Raw genomic sequence first — 15,906 nt, forward strand, 5'->3', positions numbered from 1 at the left:
GTACTCTTAGTGGAATTTGGACCATTGCTAAGTTTCTGTTGAGAAGGAGAGGCTTGGTTTTCACATTGGTTCCAGGGAAAGACGTTTACCTGCAAGACAAAGCTCCCCCAGGGCACAAGGGGAAGAAAACATGGAGAACTGGCTGTGGGCCCAGGCATCCTAATCAGAACCTGCCTGATGGTGCTGGGTCTGGACACTTACTCGTTATTCTGACTGTCACAAAAGCAGCTGGGAAGCTGAGTCATTTTGCCAGAATCTTGTGAGGTGACCTTTAGTCCACAGTCATCCTACTTTTATCCTTCACTGTCCTCCATGAGTTCGGGGTGCCTGTACGCATTGCCCTTCTATTCATGACCGTGTGCCGTCATGCAACCATATTTATGGAAGTAACCAAAAATTCCTGTTTTGCAAGTGTCAGCCTGTGTTCGACGTTACATCATTTATCATGTTTTGGTTCAGAATTCTTTTTCTTAATGATTTTCAGGAGATCTGGTTTCTTATTCCCCCAATTTTATTTAGATAGTGATTGACAGAATTCTTTCTTTTAATGTTACTTTAACACAAGATTGTAGTGTAATCAGAGTGAAATGTAATTTTACAGTGGCATATGCTGTGTGTTGCGGGGCAGGCTAGGATGGAACCCAGGGCTTCATTCACTCTAGGGAAGAGCTCTACCACCAAGCCACATGTCCTTTTGATTTAGTGCCATTCTACTTCCTGCGTGATCTTTTGGAAAGTTTCTAGCAAGATTGTAGCTGGTTTGTATGTGATATAATCCTGTCTTTCTACCCATTGTCAAGTTGTCTCCTCTCCCAAACAGATACTTCCTGGGGTTCGGATCATCATTGCTAACCCTGAAACAAAAGGACCGCTGGGGGACTCGCACCTGGGAGAGGTGAGTTCCCATGTCCTTGCGAGACGTCTCTGTGCAGAGCAAACCTGCCTCCCTGCCCCGTCACCCGCTGCTGCAGGACACATGGCTGGGTGCAGTGCTGCTCTCCAGTCAGGATGGGCCGGAAGTAACTCAGGATAATTTCTGTTGCCTAAATGAGTCCATGAAAGTTCAGAATCACAAAATGGGATGTTGTACAATGGGTTCTTTTCAAAGAACTGTCAACTGTGCATCCTTAACCTTTCCGCTCTTGTGTTTGTCTCCCCTTTGCCTGCCCTCATTACTAAAATTCATTGGGAAAGTAACAAAGAAACGTATAAAAGGAGCAGTGCCACAGCCTACAGGCATGGCAGCAATAGAGGGAGGCTAACAGAACGGGAAGGTTGCAGTTATGTATAGTTACATCCAACCAGAAAGCAAGCAGTAGGATTATACGCCTTTGCCTCATTATGTTCATGACGCAGCCCCAGCTGCGTTGGCCTGACGCCTTGCTTCTTGGTCCCACACCCTCTGGTTGGCTGGGCCAGAGAAAATCCCCTTGCTACACTGTCTGGCCTCCGCCTTGTGTTCCTGACTGCTGATCTCACATAGGCCGTGGTGCTTCTGGGCACACTGCTGGGTCCCTGCATGGTGCCATGAGGTGCCTCCTACCTCATCTGTCTCGCCTTCATTCTTCTCTCTGATGATGGACATGCTTTCTCCCTGGAGGAAGGAGAGGGGCTCAGAAAGAGCCCGGCCTGAATGCCATCTCATATGGCGTCAACATGTTTTCTTTCTTTCCCTCACGTTACCCACCTGAGGTGGTCTTTGGTGGAAGACCCCACTGCCCAGCCAAGGTGTCTGCTGAAGTTGCTCCATCCTCTTCCTTCTCCTCCCTCCCCTTGTGTCCCAGCACCAGGAAAGTAGCAGCATACTCGGGAACGCATGAATCAACACATGACTCATGAATGAGTCCTCACCTTCCATGTCCCTTTTCACCTTGCACTACCTTTTGGGCCTTCAGCCCCATGTTAGTCAGCTTTCCAGTCATTGAGACACATTACCAACACCTACAGCTTACTGCAGGAGAGGTGTATTTGGCTACTGGTTTCAAAGGATTCAGTCCACACTTGGCAAAAATAGCATGGTGGAAGGGCACAGTGGAGGAAAGATGCTTAGATCGTGGGGGCAGGGGAGGGCAGAGCAGTCAGAGAGCAGAGGATGAGGACCAGAGCTAGACCTGCAGGTCACACTTACATGACCACCCAAACACACCCAGAGGTGTGCTCTACCAGGCACTGTTAGGTGTTTGTTAATCCAGTGAAGTGGCTGACGTGCCAGGATTGGCATTCACCTCTCCAATCTCAGTCATGTACAGGAAGCAGAACTGAGATGACAAAGTTGTATGCAGCACTTATTGAGGAGTTTTCTTTAAGTACTGTACATTCCTAGAAATGAATGTGGAATGTAGAGCCTGCTTTCTGGGGGCACCGGAAGAGAGTTCCCAGGGTGCTGCCGTCCTGGATGGTGGCTTCCATATTGGGGCCTACCGAGGGCTGAGGTCAGGGAGTGACCAGAACCAGTGAGATCTGCAAGTTGATTTTCTGAAAATGTGTCCCTTTCCTTGGTGATTGAGGTGCAGTTGACACAGTAGGATAAGGTATACAGTGCAGTGTTTATGATGCTTCAATGTATGTATGTGCTTGTTCAGCCCCAGGAAGTGTCGAGTGTGCCTGGATATAACATGCTGAGCTGTAAAGTAGTTTTAGCTTCTGCTCCCTGGAGTCTCCAGCCAGCCCATCCAGAATGACATTTTGCTCTGTTCAGATCTGGGTTCACAGCGCCCACAACGCCAGTGGTTATTTTACCATTTATGGTGATGAATCCCTGCAGTCAGATCACTTCAACTCTCGGTTGAGTTTTGGAGACACGCAGACCATCTGGGCACGGACAGGCTACCTAGGGTTCCTGAGGAGAACCGAGCTCACAGATGCAAACGGAGGTGAGTCCAGCACACCAGGCAAAGGCCAGGTCCCCTTGACACTGAGAACAGTCTGAGGTTTGGGACAGCCAGACCCAGGAGGGCATGTGCAGGAGGGACATAGCAGGGCTTAACAGGCAGCAGGGAAAAGGCAAGCTGGGTCCCCTGCCCTGTATCCTCCTGAGAACTAAGAGCAGATTAAAAGCCAGAGAGGAGCCATCACCAAGCACAGGTTGCGTGTTTCCCATGGGAAAGTACCCAGAATTTTGGCCACTGACTCAGAGCCACCCACCGCCACCAGGCCCATGTGAAACTAACTAGACCGGCCAGTGCAGAGGCATGCATCCGCTCCTCCTGGGACTGTATTTGACCTGTCCAGGACAGGGAGGCCCTGGAACCTGTCTCTGTCTGTGCTCCTCCAGACCATGGGGCATAGCCTGGTGTGGAGCTGCCATGGGTGGGCAGCTTTTCCTAGTTACCCATGACACTTACACAGAGAAGAACACGTGTAATCATGATCGAGTCAGGACCAGATGAATGTGGCTGTATTCTGTGTGCCTTGGACAGGTGAAACCACTAATGACTCCTTGGGGGTGCTGAGTATTAAGTACTAACTAATGTAAGTTGGTGTCTTAGTCACAGCTGATGCAGATGTGGTCATGTAGGTGATAGTGTGCAGGAACTGACCCAAGGAGACTGACTGCCCCTGGTGGATAGACCTAGCAAGGGGAGAGCATAGCATTAGAGGGCATGTGCTGGCTGTGCGCAGCCTCTGAGGGACAGACTTTCCAGTGGCCAGTCGGCTGTGGCTCCATACTACTTGCTAAAAGAGAACCAACCGTCCCTAATTCTGGGATCCCCTTTGCTTCTCTGTCTCACTTAGCAGGCAAGACAGTTTAATCATTTTTTTAAAAAAAGAAATTAGCCAGACACAGTGGCACAGACCTATAATCTTAGCACTCTAGGAGGCTAAGGCAGGAGGATCACAAGTGTGAACTCAACATAGGTGACTTAGATTCTGTCTCAAAATAGAAAATAAAATAAGGCTGGGGTTGTAACTCAGTGCAGAGTCCCTGAGATCAATCCCCAGTACTGCCAAAAAAAAAAAGCAAACATGCAGCTCGGTTAGCATGACAGTGAAGCTCACGTGTGGTTTGCCTCCCCACAGAGCGCCATGATGCCCTTTATGTGGTGGGGGCGCTGGACGAAGCCATGGAGCTGCGGGGAATGAGGTACCACCCCATAGACATCGAGACCTCGGTCATCAGAGCCCATAAAAGCGTCACAGAATGGTAAGCAGGGGCAGGTACATTCGGGAAGCACTGGACTGTGATCGCAATGACGGAGGGGGGGTGGTGAGATAGACCATAGCCTTGGCTGAGCCCCTGTCAAGTACATGTTCGTCGCTAGGGTTACATGCTAGGTAACCCCCTGGGTCAGAGAGGCCACAGGTAGGAACATTATCACTGACAAGAGTCAGTGAGTCCTCTTTGCACAGGTAAAGTCTCCTGTGCTACTTCAGTGAGAAACTTACTGCCATAAAGACATCCTGACCGTGCTTCCAGGAAGCAGGCTGTTCCTTCTGTAGTTAATTTATGAAAACATGGTACGAGCGGAGGTGAAGTTTCTCTCTCTCTCTCTCTCTCTCTCTCTCTCTCTCTCTCTCACACACACACACACACACACACACGGGCAGGAAATCTTATGTGCCTTTGGCTTGGGAACTGCAAAAAGTAACATACTCCTTGGGAAAACTTGAAGTGAGAGGAGAGGAATCTTCCAGCCAGGCCTTGCCAGAGAGGCCTGTGGGGCAAAGTGGCTGGGCTTGAACCAAGCTGAAGACGGGCAGGTTCTGAACATGCTCCCTAGCATGTGAGCGGCCCAGGTGCAGTCACGGGTCCTTGGCCTCCTCAGGTGGGCGTGTGTCGCCTTCTGTGTCCTGTTTATTCTGCTGTGAGGTGCTGAGTATATTCGTGGTACTTCAAGGGAAGCAGCAGCTGGCTCCCAGGTATGGGTTCCTCATTGTCCCCTGTGTCAGAGAGGCCAGAGGTGGGAACATTGTCAGCGCGTGCTAATGATGGTCACAGACCTGCTCAGTGTCTATATTTTATTTAGGCATGAACAGCGACTCCGTGCCATTCGCTGAAAGTGTGTTTATTCACTTAGTGATAGGCAAAGAGGGTGCTATGTCCCTTACGTGGCAGAGTGTGATGAAACCAGTGTCTGTTCTAGCCAGGAAGGACCAGGATGCAGTGCAGGCTGGATGCCATTGTGGGAGGTGCTGCTGTGGATTGGTTTTGAGGTGGTCAGTCCCTCTTGTCAGCTAATGGGGAGGCAGCAGTGTAGGGAATCTGAGCAGTGAGCACCTGGCACATGATGCAGTTTGCCTGCCCATGAGTTGCCCTGGGCTGAGCATCTAGTCACCTCCCAAACAAACCCAAACTGTCAGAGTGAGCCCGGTGTAGCGGTGCACACCTGTAATTCCAGCACTCCCTGGCCAAGGCAGGAGGATTACAATTTCGAGGCCAGCCTGAGGTGCATAGTGAATTCAAGACCCTGCCCTGTCCCAGAACAGATTATCAGTTACCTCTTCGCCCAAGTATAGATAGAGGATGAAAACCAAGAAAACTGAAACATTAAAAAGAGATCAGCCTAGAAATGGGCGCAGGGCCTCATTTTCTATCCATGACTATTACTTGGAGCCTTCCAGTTTTGTGTTTCAAGAAAATTATTTTCACTGGCTTTTATCATCTCCCTCAGGCATCTTCTGTTCAGGCCCCAGCTAAAAGGTGTGGAGAGGGGTCGCCCTGGTGCCCTTCTGGTTTCTGTTCTGTGACTTTGTATTCTAAGCATCACCACTGGTCCCTGCTGTGTGGCTCCAGATCTGGGTATGTGGTTCACTGGTCAGGCCAGGGCCTCCCACTCATCTGTTCATGTGGAGGCCAGGACAAAAGGGAAGGGAGTGAGTGGGTTTTATGCGGATGGATTTTAAACACATTGGAAACAGTTGAGGCACAAACAGCCTGTCCTTCCTGGCCTCTCCAGTCTTCTCCCACTTCTCTTCCCTGTATACTCCATTGCTTCTTCACACCAAGAAGCCCCATGCCATGGAACGGGACTGTTTTCACACTGCCAAATTCAGGCCCACCAGAACATCCATTTCTCTCCAGTGGGTTTTCAGTGTACAGTGGCGCAGCCTCTAGTAAGGCTCTGGTGGCAGGTGAGTGTCCTGCCTCCGTCCCATAGCTTCGTGGCACGCCCAGGTATGATAGCAGTGTGTTCGCGCTCGACCTGCTGCATCACGTGTGGACAGCTGAGTTGATACCTGGTCCTCCAGGGCTTGGCCATCAAGTTCAAAAGCTGTAATAAAATTAGACCAGATACCGCAGACTCACAGTGTGGGCTCACGTGGGACATGTGCAGCATCATTTTAATGTCACAGATGCCCTGTTTGGGAGTTTTAAACACCAGCACATCTTCTTGGAAATAGTTCTCAGCAAATCATTGCTTTTTGGGTGCAGCAGTCAAGATGCAAAACTCAGGAGAGAACTTCTCAGTACATTCTGCAGTCTTCCCTTTTATTCTAATGTGTGTACAGGCCATAGTGATTAGAATGCCAGTTTCTTTCTGGCTGACTTACTCTCATGCTTATAGAAAACAAGAGTTTCTTATCTGCTTTGAACTGGGTGGGACCCACTGATCAGGCAGGGAAGAGCAGATGCCTGCGGTATGTATCTGTCCCTCACCGGGAGGCCCTTCAACCCAGGAACATTCTTGCAGGTTCCCTTCTCCACGCGGCAGTGCCCTACATACACACACACATACAGACATACACACACACACGCGCGCGCGCGCACACTTCTGGAGCCCCTGGAGCCTTATCCTGTGCACCATGTGCCCCTCTCTGCCCAGGAACCTTCTGGCTAAGCAGATCTTGTATACCAGCATCTGTGAATTTTAGGGTCCTTACACAATAAGTTTTAAAAGCCAACTTTTCAAGGTGAATGTGGTTGAAAGTGTAAAGCACTGCTTTACGCGTTTGCCAAGTGGGCAGACTAACTACTCTAAGGTCCTTCCTGCCAAAAAGCAAGTGTGTGCCAAATAAAGCGTGCCCCATGTGCATTAGTTCTTGCTGTGGACCATCATCTCCAAACTTAGTGTGGGGACAGAATTGGGGCCAGGACAGGCACATCCCCGCCCTGGCAATGGCAGACGCATAAGCCCACGCATCTCAGCACTTCCAGAGCCACTGCTGGCCTCGCCCTGGTCACAAACGCTGATCAGATCCCATGCTGAGTCTGAGGACAGGGAAGCAGGTGACGTTAGGGGTGCGGTGCACAGATTGGAGGAGGGCAGGGAAAGGAGTACCTTGTCTCCAGCAGTGGCTGGGCGCTGGAGACGGAGGCACAGGGCCACCCTGAGGGCAGGTGCTGGTGGCATGGTGCCCCCTGAGGCAAGGTCAGCCCTCCAGGAGCTGCAGAGAGGCACGAGTGGAAGGAGACTTCTCTAGGCAGGTGGAAGTCAAGCCATGCTGTAGAAATAGGAGTTGGAAAGATCAGGACACTCTCCAAAGCCAGCATGGGAAAAGACCCATTCAAAACAGACCCATTGCCTTGAGCAAAGGCTGTGCCTGAAATGCTGTGTGAGCAACAGGAAGTGGCCCCAGAGAGAGGACTCAGCCTGGAGAGCTGGTCTGCAGTGTTCAGGCAGATCCAGACTGAGCCCGACGGGACGCTTTCAAGAAGAAAACATAATCTGGACATTGAAGACTTGCCAAATAACAGTAGCTTCCCTTTGCCTTCCAGTGCTGTGTTCACCTGGACAAATTTGCTGGTGGTTGTGGTGGAGCTTGATGGGTCAGAGCAAGAAGCTTTGGACCTAGTTCCCCTGGTGACCAACGTGGTCCTGGAAGAACACTACCTGATAGTAGGCGTCGTCGTTGTGGTGGACATCGGGGTCATCCCCATCAACTCCCGCGGGGAGAAACAGCGGATGCACCTCCGCGATGGGTTTTTGGCAGACCAGCTGGACCCCATCTATGTGGCCTACAATATGTAGTCTCATCTCCAGCTTCCTCGGACTTTTCTCGGGATGTGAACATTTTTCTCAGTGTCCACCGAACCGTGCAGATGCGAGGGCCGCAGTCGCCAGCGTGGAGCCTGCTGTGGGATGGACGGGGAGGAGGACATCGCATAGCAGTCGCGCTGGCATGGAGATGAGATGTGAATTTACCGCTGGCTTTTGCTCAGAAGGACTTTGGATTACTGCCTTCAGTTTGTTGGAAAAGCTCATTTCAGAAACTTTTCTTTCTTCCTTTTTTTTTTTAATTATTGGATAAAAAGTGCTCTCTTCGTAAATGTGGTATTTTGTTAAGCCGAAATAGCAATTAAAAAATATTCTGCCCTCCAGTTGGGTTCTTTTAAACAATTTATGTAGTGTGACAAAGAATTGTTTTCTCTGTTTTAATGTGTCATGAAATCTTAATGACATGGGTCTGTTACTAATTTAAGCCATTGCTAGGTCTCACCCTTCTGGAACATTTATTGAGGTACGAGAAAACTTTACAGGTAGCACCGTCCCATTAGATTTTAGCAGCTTTCTTTGTCAGAAATGTGCTGAAGAGATAAAGGCCAGTTTATGGCCTTTGAAATTAGCATAGGATGAGAAGAAATTATAAATAAGGTGTATTTCGGCAATTATCTTGCAAATATCTTTGTACTAAACTAAAAAGATAAAAATAAGTTAACTTCCTCAATATGTAATTATGTACAAAATGTTTAATTTATTTTGATCTCTTTAGAAGTATAAAAGAAAAAAACATTCAAGAATATTAAAGTCTTGTAATGTTTGCTAATATAAAAAAGTGTTGTATTATCTTGCGTGGATAGTATCACAACAAATATATATATATGAAATATAAATTCACTAATGAAAAAAGGAGATTTTAAAGTTTAAATACAGAACTCGTCACTTGCATGGTGCACCCTCCACCGAGCTCACACACACATGCTGCTGTCGCGAGCGTTCGCAGATTGCCGGTTGCCCTGTCTCGGAGTTTCTTCTAGAACCAGAGGCCAGCAAGTGGGATTGCTGCCATCTCAGAGGTGGTGAAGGGGTTTAAGCTCAGTGTGCACTATTCTTTCCTTTGCTGTGGGGATGACAGTGAAGGCACTAATGCCAGCATGTGCCAGTGACACAGAGGGGGCTGCAGGCTGGCAAAGAACACTTGTTTCCTTAGCTTCAAGAATTTTTGTACCATGTTTTTCAGCCTTACAGTGTCACCTCGTTTTGGTCGTTGGTATGACAAGAAATACTATTGTGTGGCCCCCTCCTCCCCCGGCTTGCATTGATTTCTCCCTCAGATGGCTGCTGTGTGCGTGGACAGAAAGTCCAGACAGTTTTAAGGGAAGAAACTCGCGTAACTGATGCCCCCTCATCTGAAGACCCAGCCGACTCTGTGAACCTCTGGTTCTGGGGTTTCCCAGCTCCACGCTAAGCAGACCCAGCCCCTCCCAGCCTCGGGGATCATAACAGCAAGAAACCCTCCCAGCTGCACCTGTGCCCCTGTGAGGGACAGTTTCCTGTCTCTGTCTCTGCTGTCACTGCTCACACCTTCTAATTTGCAGAGTTTATCTGTGCATTTCTAAGTTGAATTGGCCTGTCGATATCCACCGAGGAGGGATTGGCAAATCAGGATGGATTTATAATTGCCCCCAATAGGATCCTGCAGTGGCTCTCAGTACTAGATATGCATGACTAAGATTGTTGCTGGGCAAAATTTAGATTCTTTTTTATTGTTATATTCTAGGCAGTGTCTTTGTCTGCCCTTGTTATCCACAGCCAGCAGTAAGCCCTTTGCTAAAAGAGAGTTTTGTTTGACTTCTGAGATCCTTATTGTATTTTAAAAAAATTAAGTGGCACTTTTTAAAAAAATAATGTATCTGCATATATGGAGCATCCTTCCATCTCCACAAATCATTTGATTTTGAAAATATTGTTTGCTCATTGCTATGTATGAGTATTTCTCTACATGCTTCAGAAACACATTCCTACAGTTTTTTGCTTCCTAAGAGGGAAAAACTACCACATACAGGAAAAAAGACATTTTCTTACACTCACACATCTCATTTAAGGAGAAGTGGGTTTAAAGTTTCAGACAGGATGCTGATTTCTGAAACATAATTGCAATGTGCAGGAAAACGTGTGAGGTCCAGCTGTAAGGAAGCAAAAAAGTAAAAAAATTAAATGTCACTTGAAGCATTTTAACTTCCACCATAGCAACTTCACATCAAGGAGGGTGAACGCTGCAGAGCAGATGTGAAAGCAGTTAATAGCAAGTCTCCTCTGCATCCTGTCATCTCTGAGGTTAGAGTTTAGGTTCAAAAGAGTTGGGGAACTGGAATCGAAGTTTGTGCAAGTAAAAGGAGACACTTAGGTACCACCAGTTTCAGCAATAAAGAAGGATCGTTCTGTATTAGAAATCGTACTGTAGATAAATCATTCATGAGAATGTAAAAAAAAATGTTTGTCTTGTGACCTTGTGCTTTTGAAGTCAGCCAAAACCATGTAATCGACTTGCACAAAAAGAGGGTACACAGTGAACATGGAAACACAGACCTAATCAAACAGGAGCAGATTCCTCATGGTGCTTGTTTATTATATATATTTAATCCTGCTTGACACTTTACCCAAGGGAAATGGTCCCTTTTATCAGTTGAATGTTAGCAGCGTTATTTCAGAGTGTGGTGACTGGTTAGAGAAATTCATGTACTCAGCCAATCACAGTTTCAAACAAAATTTTTATGTGCAAAGGACAGCAACCTTCTTGTATGTTCAACCACCAGTACGCTTTGTACATCTGTGATAACGCCTGTTTTATATTCAAATGAACAAATAAAAGCTTTTATTTTTGTTGCTCTGAAAATAGCAGTTTTCTTAATTGGTACCCCGGAAAACAGCTTCCACCCCAGGAAGGAGGTAACTCCTGCAGGGAAATGTATCCAACTCTGTTTACATAATCTGTTGCATAACTTAGTACAGATAATAATCATACTTCGAATGATGTTTAAATTTTGATGTGGGCATTTATTGCTAAAAATAATTCCTATGGCAACAAATGTTTTGTGAAATGTTTTTTTAATTCTTTTAAATATATCTCAATATATTTGTTCACATCTTGCTGCAAGTGTACAGATTATTGGTAACTTTTGGGGACAAATGGTAAGCGTGAGTCCTGTGTACAACCACCTTCCATCGCTGAATCATAGGAGACCCTTGCATGTGGGTGAGAGCTAGCAGCAGGCAGCTTACCCATCGCAAATCGTCTGTTTGTGTGACAGCCTAAAGCTTTATCTTTTGCTCAAGATCTCAGAATTTTACTGCCTTGTCTTTTTGAAAGCAGTGACTCGTTAACTGTCCTTCAGCTTATTGAGTGTTGATGCACATGAAAATCAGAGCTTGTGATTTGACCTACATTGCCAGGAATAGTCTGAGTGCTTTTGTTTGCCTTAGAACTTCACTTACCCCTCCAAGCGGGTGGCCAGTTTAAGACCTGCCTGGTTGCATGGAGTTGAACAGAGTATCGCAAGGAAGTGACATATCTCACACTAACAGTGACTGGTCAGATACAAGAAGGGTGACCAAGAGCACCACTCCTGCAGAGTTGTCCTTTAGGCTCTGCATGTGCGCGCGCGCGCACACTCAGCGCACACGCATCCAAGTACTGTGTACAAGGCTAGCACTTTCTAGCGTGCTGTCATGTTCTACCTCCGCCCTGGCCTCTTAGCACAAGGCTGTGTTCTTCAGACATGCTCATAACAGTTCAGTTGGCTTGCCAGTCATGATTCTGTCCTAGGAATCCCATGACGTTTCAGTGCGCTGAGATCGGGAAGGTCTGTCCCCCTAAACAGAAGCAGTAACATTGTTTCTACGAAGTCCCTGGGCCGAGGGGAGCATTCCCTAGCTGCCCTGTTGGCTGTGACACTCCACGCTCACTGGCCATGGCTGTACGTAGCGATCACAATTCCTGATCCCTACTGGCATACTAAGCCTTTTTCTTTTCTAGTACTGGCAGTTGAACCCAGGGCCTTCACACTGAGCTACATCCCTAGCCCTCTTTTTTATTTTGACACAGTATATCTATCAGTGCTTACTAGAGTAGCAGATGTAATGCAGGATATACAAATACGCAAGGATTTACAAGACTGGCTTGCAATGGCCGCCCACAGAGTCAGATGTGGAAGAGTGAAAAAGGATCCAGTCAAAGGCCTGGACTACATGGTAGTGTCCCATGCAAGTCTGAGTCTATCAGGAGGCTGAAAGGTCTGCAGTGAAAGATTGAAGGATCTGTGCTGGAAGCCAGGAGACAACATCCAAGGTGAAGGTTAAGTCGCCTTCCTTCTCCATTTCCCTTTTATACCACTTAGGTTGCAAGCCCTTTCATTGCTGTCACTTACATCCAGTAAATGCCAGAAAATCTTCAGTAAATCTGCTCAGCCACACCGAGAACTATGCTGATCCAATTTAGTTGGGTGTTTCTTATTCAAGCTGACACAGTCCGTTAACTATCAAAGACAGGGTCTCATGAAGTCACTAAGTTGCCCTGGCTGGGCTCAAACTAATGATCTTCTTGCCTCAGGATTACAGGTGTGGGCCGCTTTGTCCAGCTACTGAGCCGTTTCTACCATATGCTAGAAGATGTGGTGGCACCCTTTATGCCCTCTCCTGTACTCTCTGGGTTATCCTTCCAGAGGAAGAACTGCACCTGACGTCATCGTATTATTTCTCTGGGGCCAGTGAACCCGCACACTTTCGGGTTCGGCCTGGTGGGTGCGGCCCGTCGCTGTGGTATGTTGCTTTTGGTCACGAAGGTTGATTCTGAACAAAGTAACAGGCAAGACCAATCCCTTAACAGCTCTGCAGGGGATCTGGCTTGGCTGCTGTGCCAGGGTGCCCCGTCCTTGTGTGATGACATTGTGTGTTACAGACGGTGCCAGCTCACCTGGCCTGCATGAGGACTCCGGTGACGTCCTTTTCCTTTCAAGGGCAGAGTGAGCTGTCTCCGCTGTATCAGCCCCCTTGAGAACTGGCTTTTGGATGGACTGAGTGGAGAGGGGACAGCAGGCTCTGCCACCACCTCAGGAATTGTGACTGTTTAAGGACACTGACTCCAGACACCCATGGAGGCAAGAAGATCACAAATTTGAGCCCATCTAGGGCAAAAAAAACATCTGTGAAGTCGCTGGCTGGCCTTCCTCAGACCCAGATCCCTGGCCGGCTGAGGTGCGGCTGAGCCTGAGAGGTGAAGCGCCCTGGGCAGCGGACTCGCGCAGGCAGCATGCGTGGGGAAAGCCCGTTTTCCTTCCCCCTGCCTGTGTGAGGGGAGCTTGTGGCACAGCATCCAGAAGCCTGTGCTCCCTGACATGGGAGGCCTCAGGGCAGTTGTTCATGGTTCAGGAGGTATAGAATGACCCTTGAAATGGTAAAGCAGTTAGCATAAATCAAAAGGAGGGAGAAAGAAGGAAAAAGTTTAATTTCTCAATTTCTATTTTGTTCATGTATTCAGTCAACAAACATCTGAGCCTCACCCCGTGATGGCTGCAGGATACTGGAGGGAAGGAATCCCAGGGCTCAGAACTGGGCTGTGAGGGACACTCTCAATGCTCCTGGTCTCACTCTTGCATCTGCCACACAGTGGTGCTTTTGTCTGCCTAGAGACCAGCTGGTGGGAAAGCCCTCATTCTCAGCTCCCATACGTGACTCCTGGAGCTGATCTCACCAGATAGCATTGTCAGGCTGCTGGTTCACCCACTTAAACACATTTCCCTACTTGCTAAGAGAAAATTCTGAAATGCCATAAATTTATTTACATGGGCCAGACGAGGGAGCGGAGAAGAGATGAGGGAAGTTCGTCTGTTAACAGCTGTGGGCCTAACACGCCATCAAAGCTTTCCACATTCCGGAACCTGGACTCAAACCTCGCGGACAGAATTGGACAGGACGTGATCTAGTAGTTTCGTTTCCGGAACCCTGCGTGCCAGGGTTCTTTTTCTCGGTTCAGAGTAGCTCAGCCTCATGTGATCTGAAACCAGACACTGCTGCACCTTGCTTGCAAGTCCCACATGGAACCATAAGGTCTTCTTACATTTTTACTTTTACTTCTTTACTTTTTGCAGTACTTTGGATTGAATCCAGGGCCTTCACTCTGAACTACATCCCCAGTACTTTTTTTTTTAATTTTAAGGCAAAGTCTCTCTGAAGTACCCAGGCTGGCCTCGAACTTGTGAACCTCCTGTCTCAGCCTCCCAGAGTTCTGGGATTACAAATATGTGCCAACACACTGGGGTGCAAGAGTTCTTCTTCATTTACCAGTCACTCCCCACAGACTTCCTACTTTCCCCACTTCCTGTTACTCTGCGTCTCCCATCCATAGCCAAAATCCGCGTGCACTGTGCACAACTTACTCTTTGCTTGCTCCGATTTTTATTAGGAAAATGCTCTTAGCTCTAGGTCTAGCAGATGCATTTCCACCTGCCGTCCAGTCCTGCTGCTGAGGGGATCTTGTCCCAGGGCCTGGTCCTTTTCTAAGTGGCATCTGCTATGGCTTCACAGCCCTTTCATTTCCAAGCTCCCTGATCAGCAGTTCGGGTTAACATCATGGGGCAGCTCCTGCTAACCGACATCCAGATGGAGAAGGCCCCGGGGAGCTGGGAGCACGCAGAGAGGACGTGGCCCTTTTGGTTCTGGAAGTAAATCCACAGAGTAAAGGAAGAGCCGCTTTGGAAGGTTTGGGGCTTTGTCAGGCTGTGTGTTAAGATGAGTATGTCCCGGTCAAGGGACAAGGGACAAGCAGAGCAGCACCAGGGCCCCGCCCTGCCAGCAGGCCTTGTCCTTCACTTAGGGGCGCCAGGGCTGGTGCATGACAGGAAACAGGACAGTGACCCAGGCCTTCAGTTAACTGAGACCAGCAACAGGATCCCCAAAATGTCGGGATTCTTTTTCAACACCAGAATTGTTGTGCATGTCTGATCAAAAATCTACCAGCAGAGGGAGATCTGCTATCATTTTCTAACTCAATCAATTTTTAAAGATAAGAACTCCTTGGGAAGAGAAAAATTCCAAAAGACCCTGTGGTGCTCTGTAATGTAGCTGAGTGTTCATTTGCTGTTTAAAGGTCAAATCCAACATTCAGCCATTAGCATCTTAAATATTTGCTTTATTTACACCAAAGGCTGACTTCTGGGTATATATTTCTGAAGAAAGTGCTCTCTCCCCAGCCAACCCGAGTCCCTCTGGAGGCCGCATGCGTCCCCGTCTGTGCTTCCGTCCATTCCTGTTACACAAACCCTCCAGCAGGAAGCACAGTCAGTCTTCCGGCAGGCGATTCTTACTGTTTTTAACCTGACATGGCAATGAGGTTCAAGGAAGGACAAAGTTTCCCAGCAGCTACAATCTCATTCTAGAAGTAAAGAATCCAACCGTAAGAGATGGATGGTCACGGTCTGTATGAAGGTGTCAGGGCCTCAGGTTCAGACTGATGCAATTCAGAAAGGGGAAACAGGAAAATATCAATAACAAGCTGCCTAGGCTGTTAGAAAAAACCAAATCATCATTTTTTTGTCCAGATGTAATGTGCTGAGTACATAATCCAGTCACAGGGCCCCAATACGGGAACGGCATGGAGTTGTCACCGTGAAGATGAGTTTGGTCCCGTGGTCTCTGGCTCTGGGTCTCCTGAGCCAGTAACAGTTAAGCATTTGGACCACCTGGTTCATCTTCTCAGTGTTTATGTGGATGTAAGTGAATTATCAATATATATTCTTCCTGTCCTCTCAGCCTAACCCAGAAAGCAGTGTGCTACATACTCCATTCTGACACCTTGCTTTCTTTCAAGTTTATCAAGATAGCTTTTTTCTTTCGTGTGTGTGCGCGCGCGTGTGCACACATTGCTAGGGATCAAACCTGGGCTGAGCTACAGCCCTGAAAACACCCTTCCTTATTTACTTTGAAGAAAACCTCATCTCTCACAGAACCCTCTCAAGCAGCATACTTCTGG

General features: G+C 48.0%; 1 protein-coding gene across 4 annotated transcripts in view; it reads left to right on the forward strand.

The window, feature by feature from the left end:
* Dip2c (disco-interacting protein 2 homolog C) overlaps positions 1-10,776 on the forward strand; it is a 221,672-nt gene extending 210,896 nt beyond the window's left edge. For all 4 annotated transcript variants that reach the window (XM_013504713.1, XM_013504714.1, XM_013504715.1 and 1 more), the window contains 4 exons: positions 821-895; positions 2,699-2,873; positions 4,021-4,144; positions 7,658-10,776. In XM_013504713.1, the coding sequence (XP_013360167.1) occupies positions 821-895; positions 2,699-2,873; positions 4,021-4,144; positions 7,658-7,910 (627 nt within the window). In that variant the 3' untranslated portion in view covers positions 7,911-10,776. The remainder of the gene's footprint in view (positions 1-820; positions 896-2,698; positions 2,874-4,020; positions 4,145-7,657) is intronic.
* Positions 10,777-15,906: the final 5,130 nt, after the last annotated feature.

This window comes from Chinchilla lanigera, unplaced genomic scaffold, assembly GCF_000276665.1.
Source record: "Chinchilla lanigera isolate Chin_1 unplaced genomic scaffold, ChiLan1.0 scaffold00091, whole genome shotgun sequence".
NCBI classification, from domain to species: Eukaryota; Metazoa; Chordata; class Mammalia; order Rodentia; family Chinchillidae; genus Chinchilla; species Chinchilla lanigera.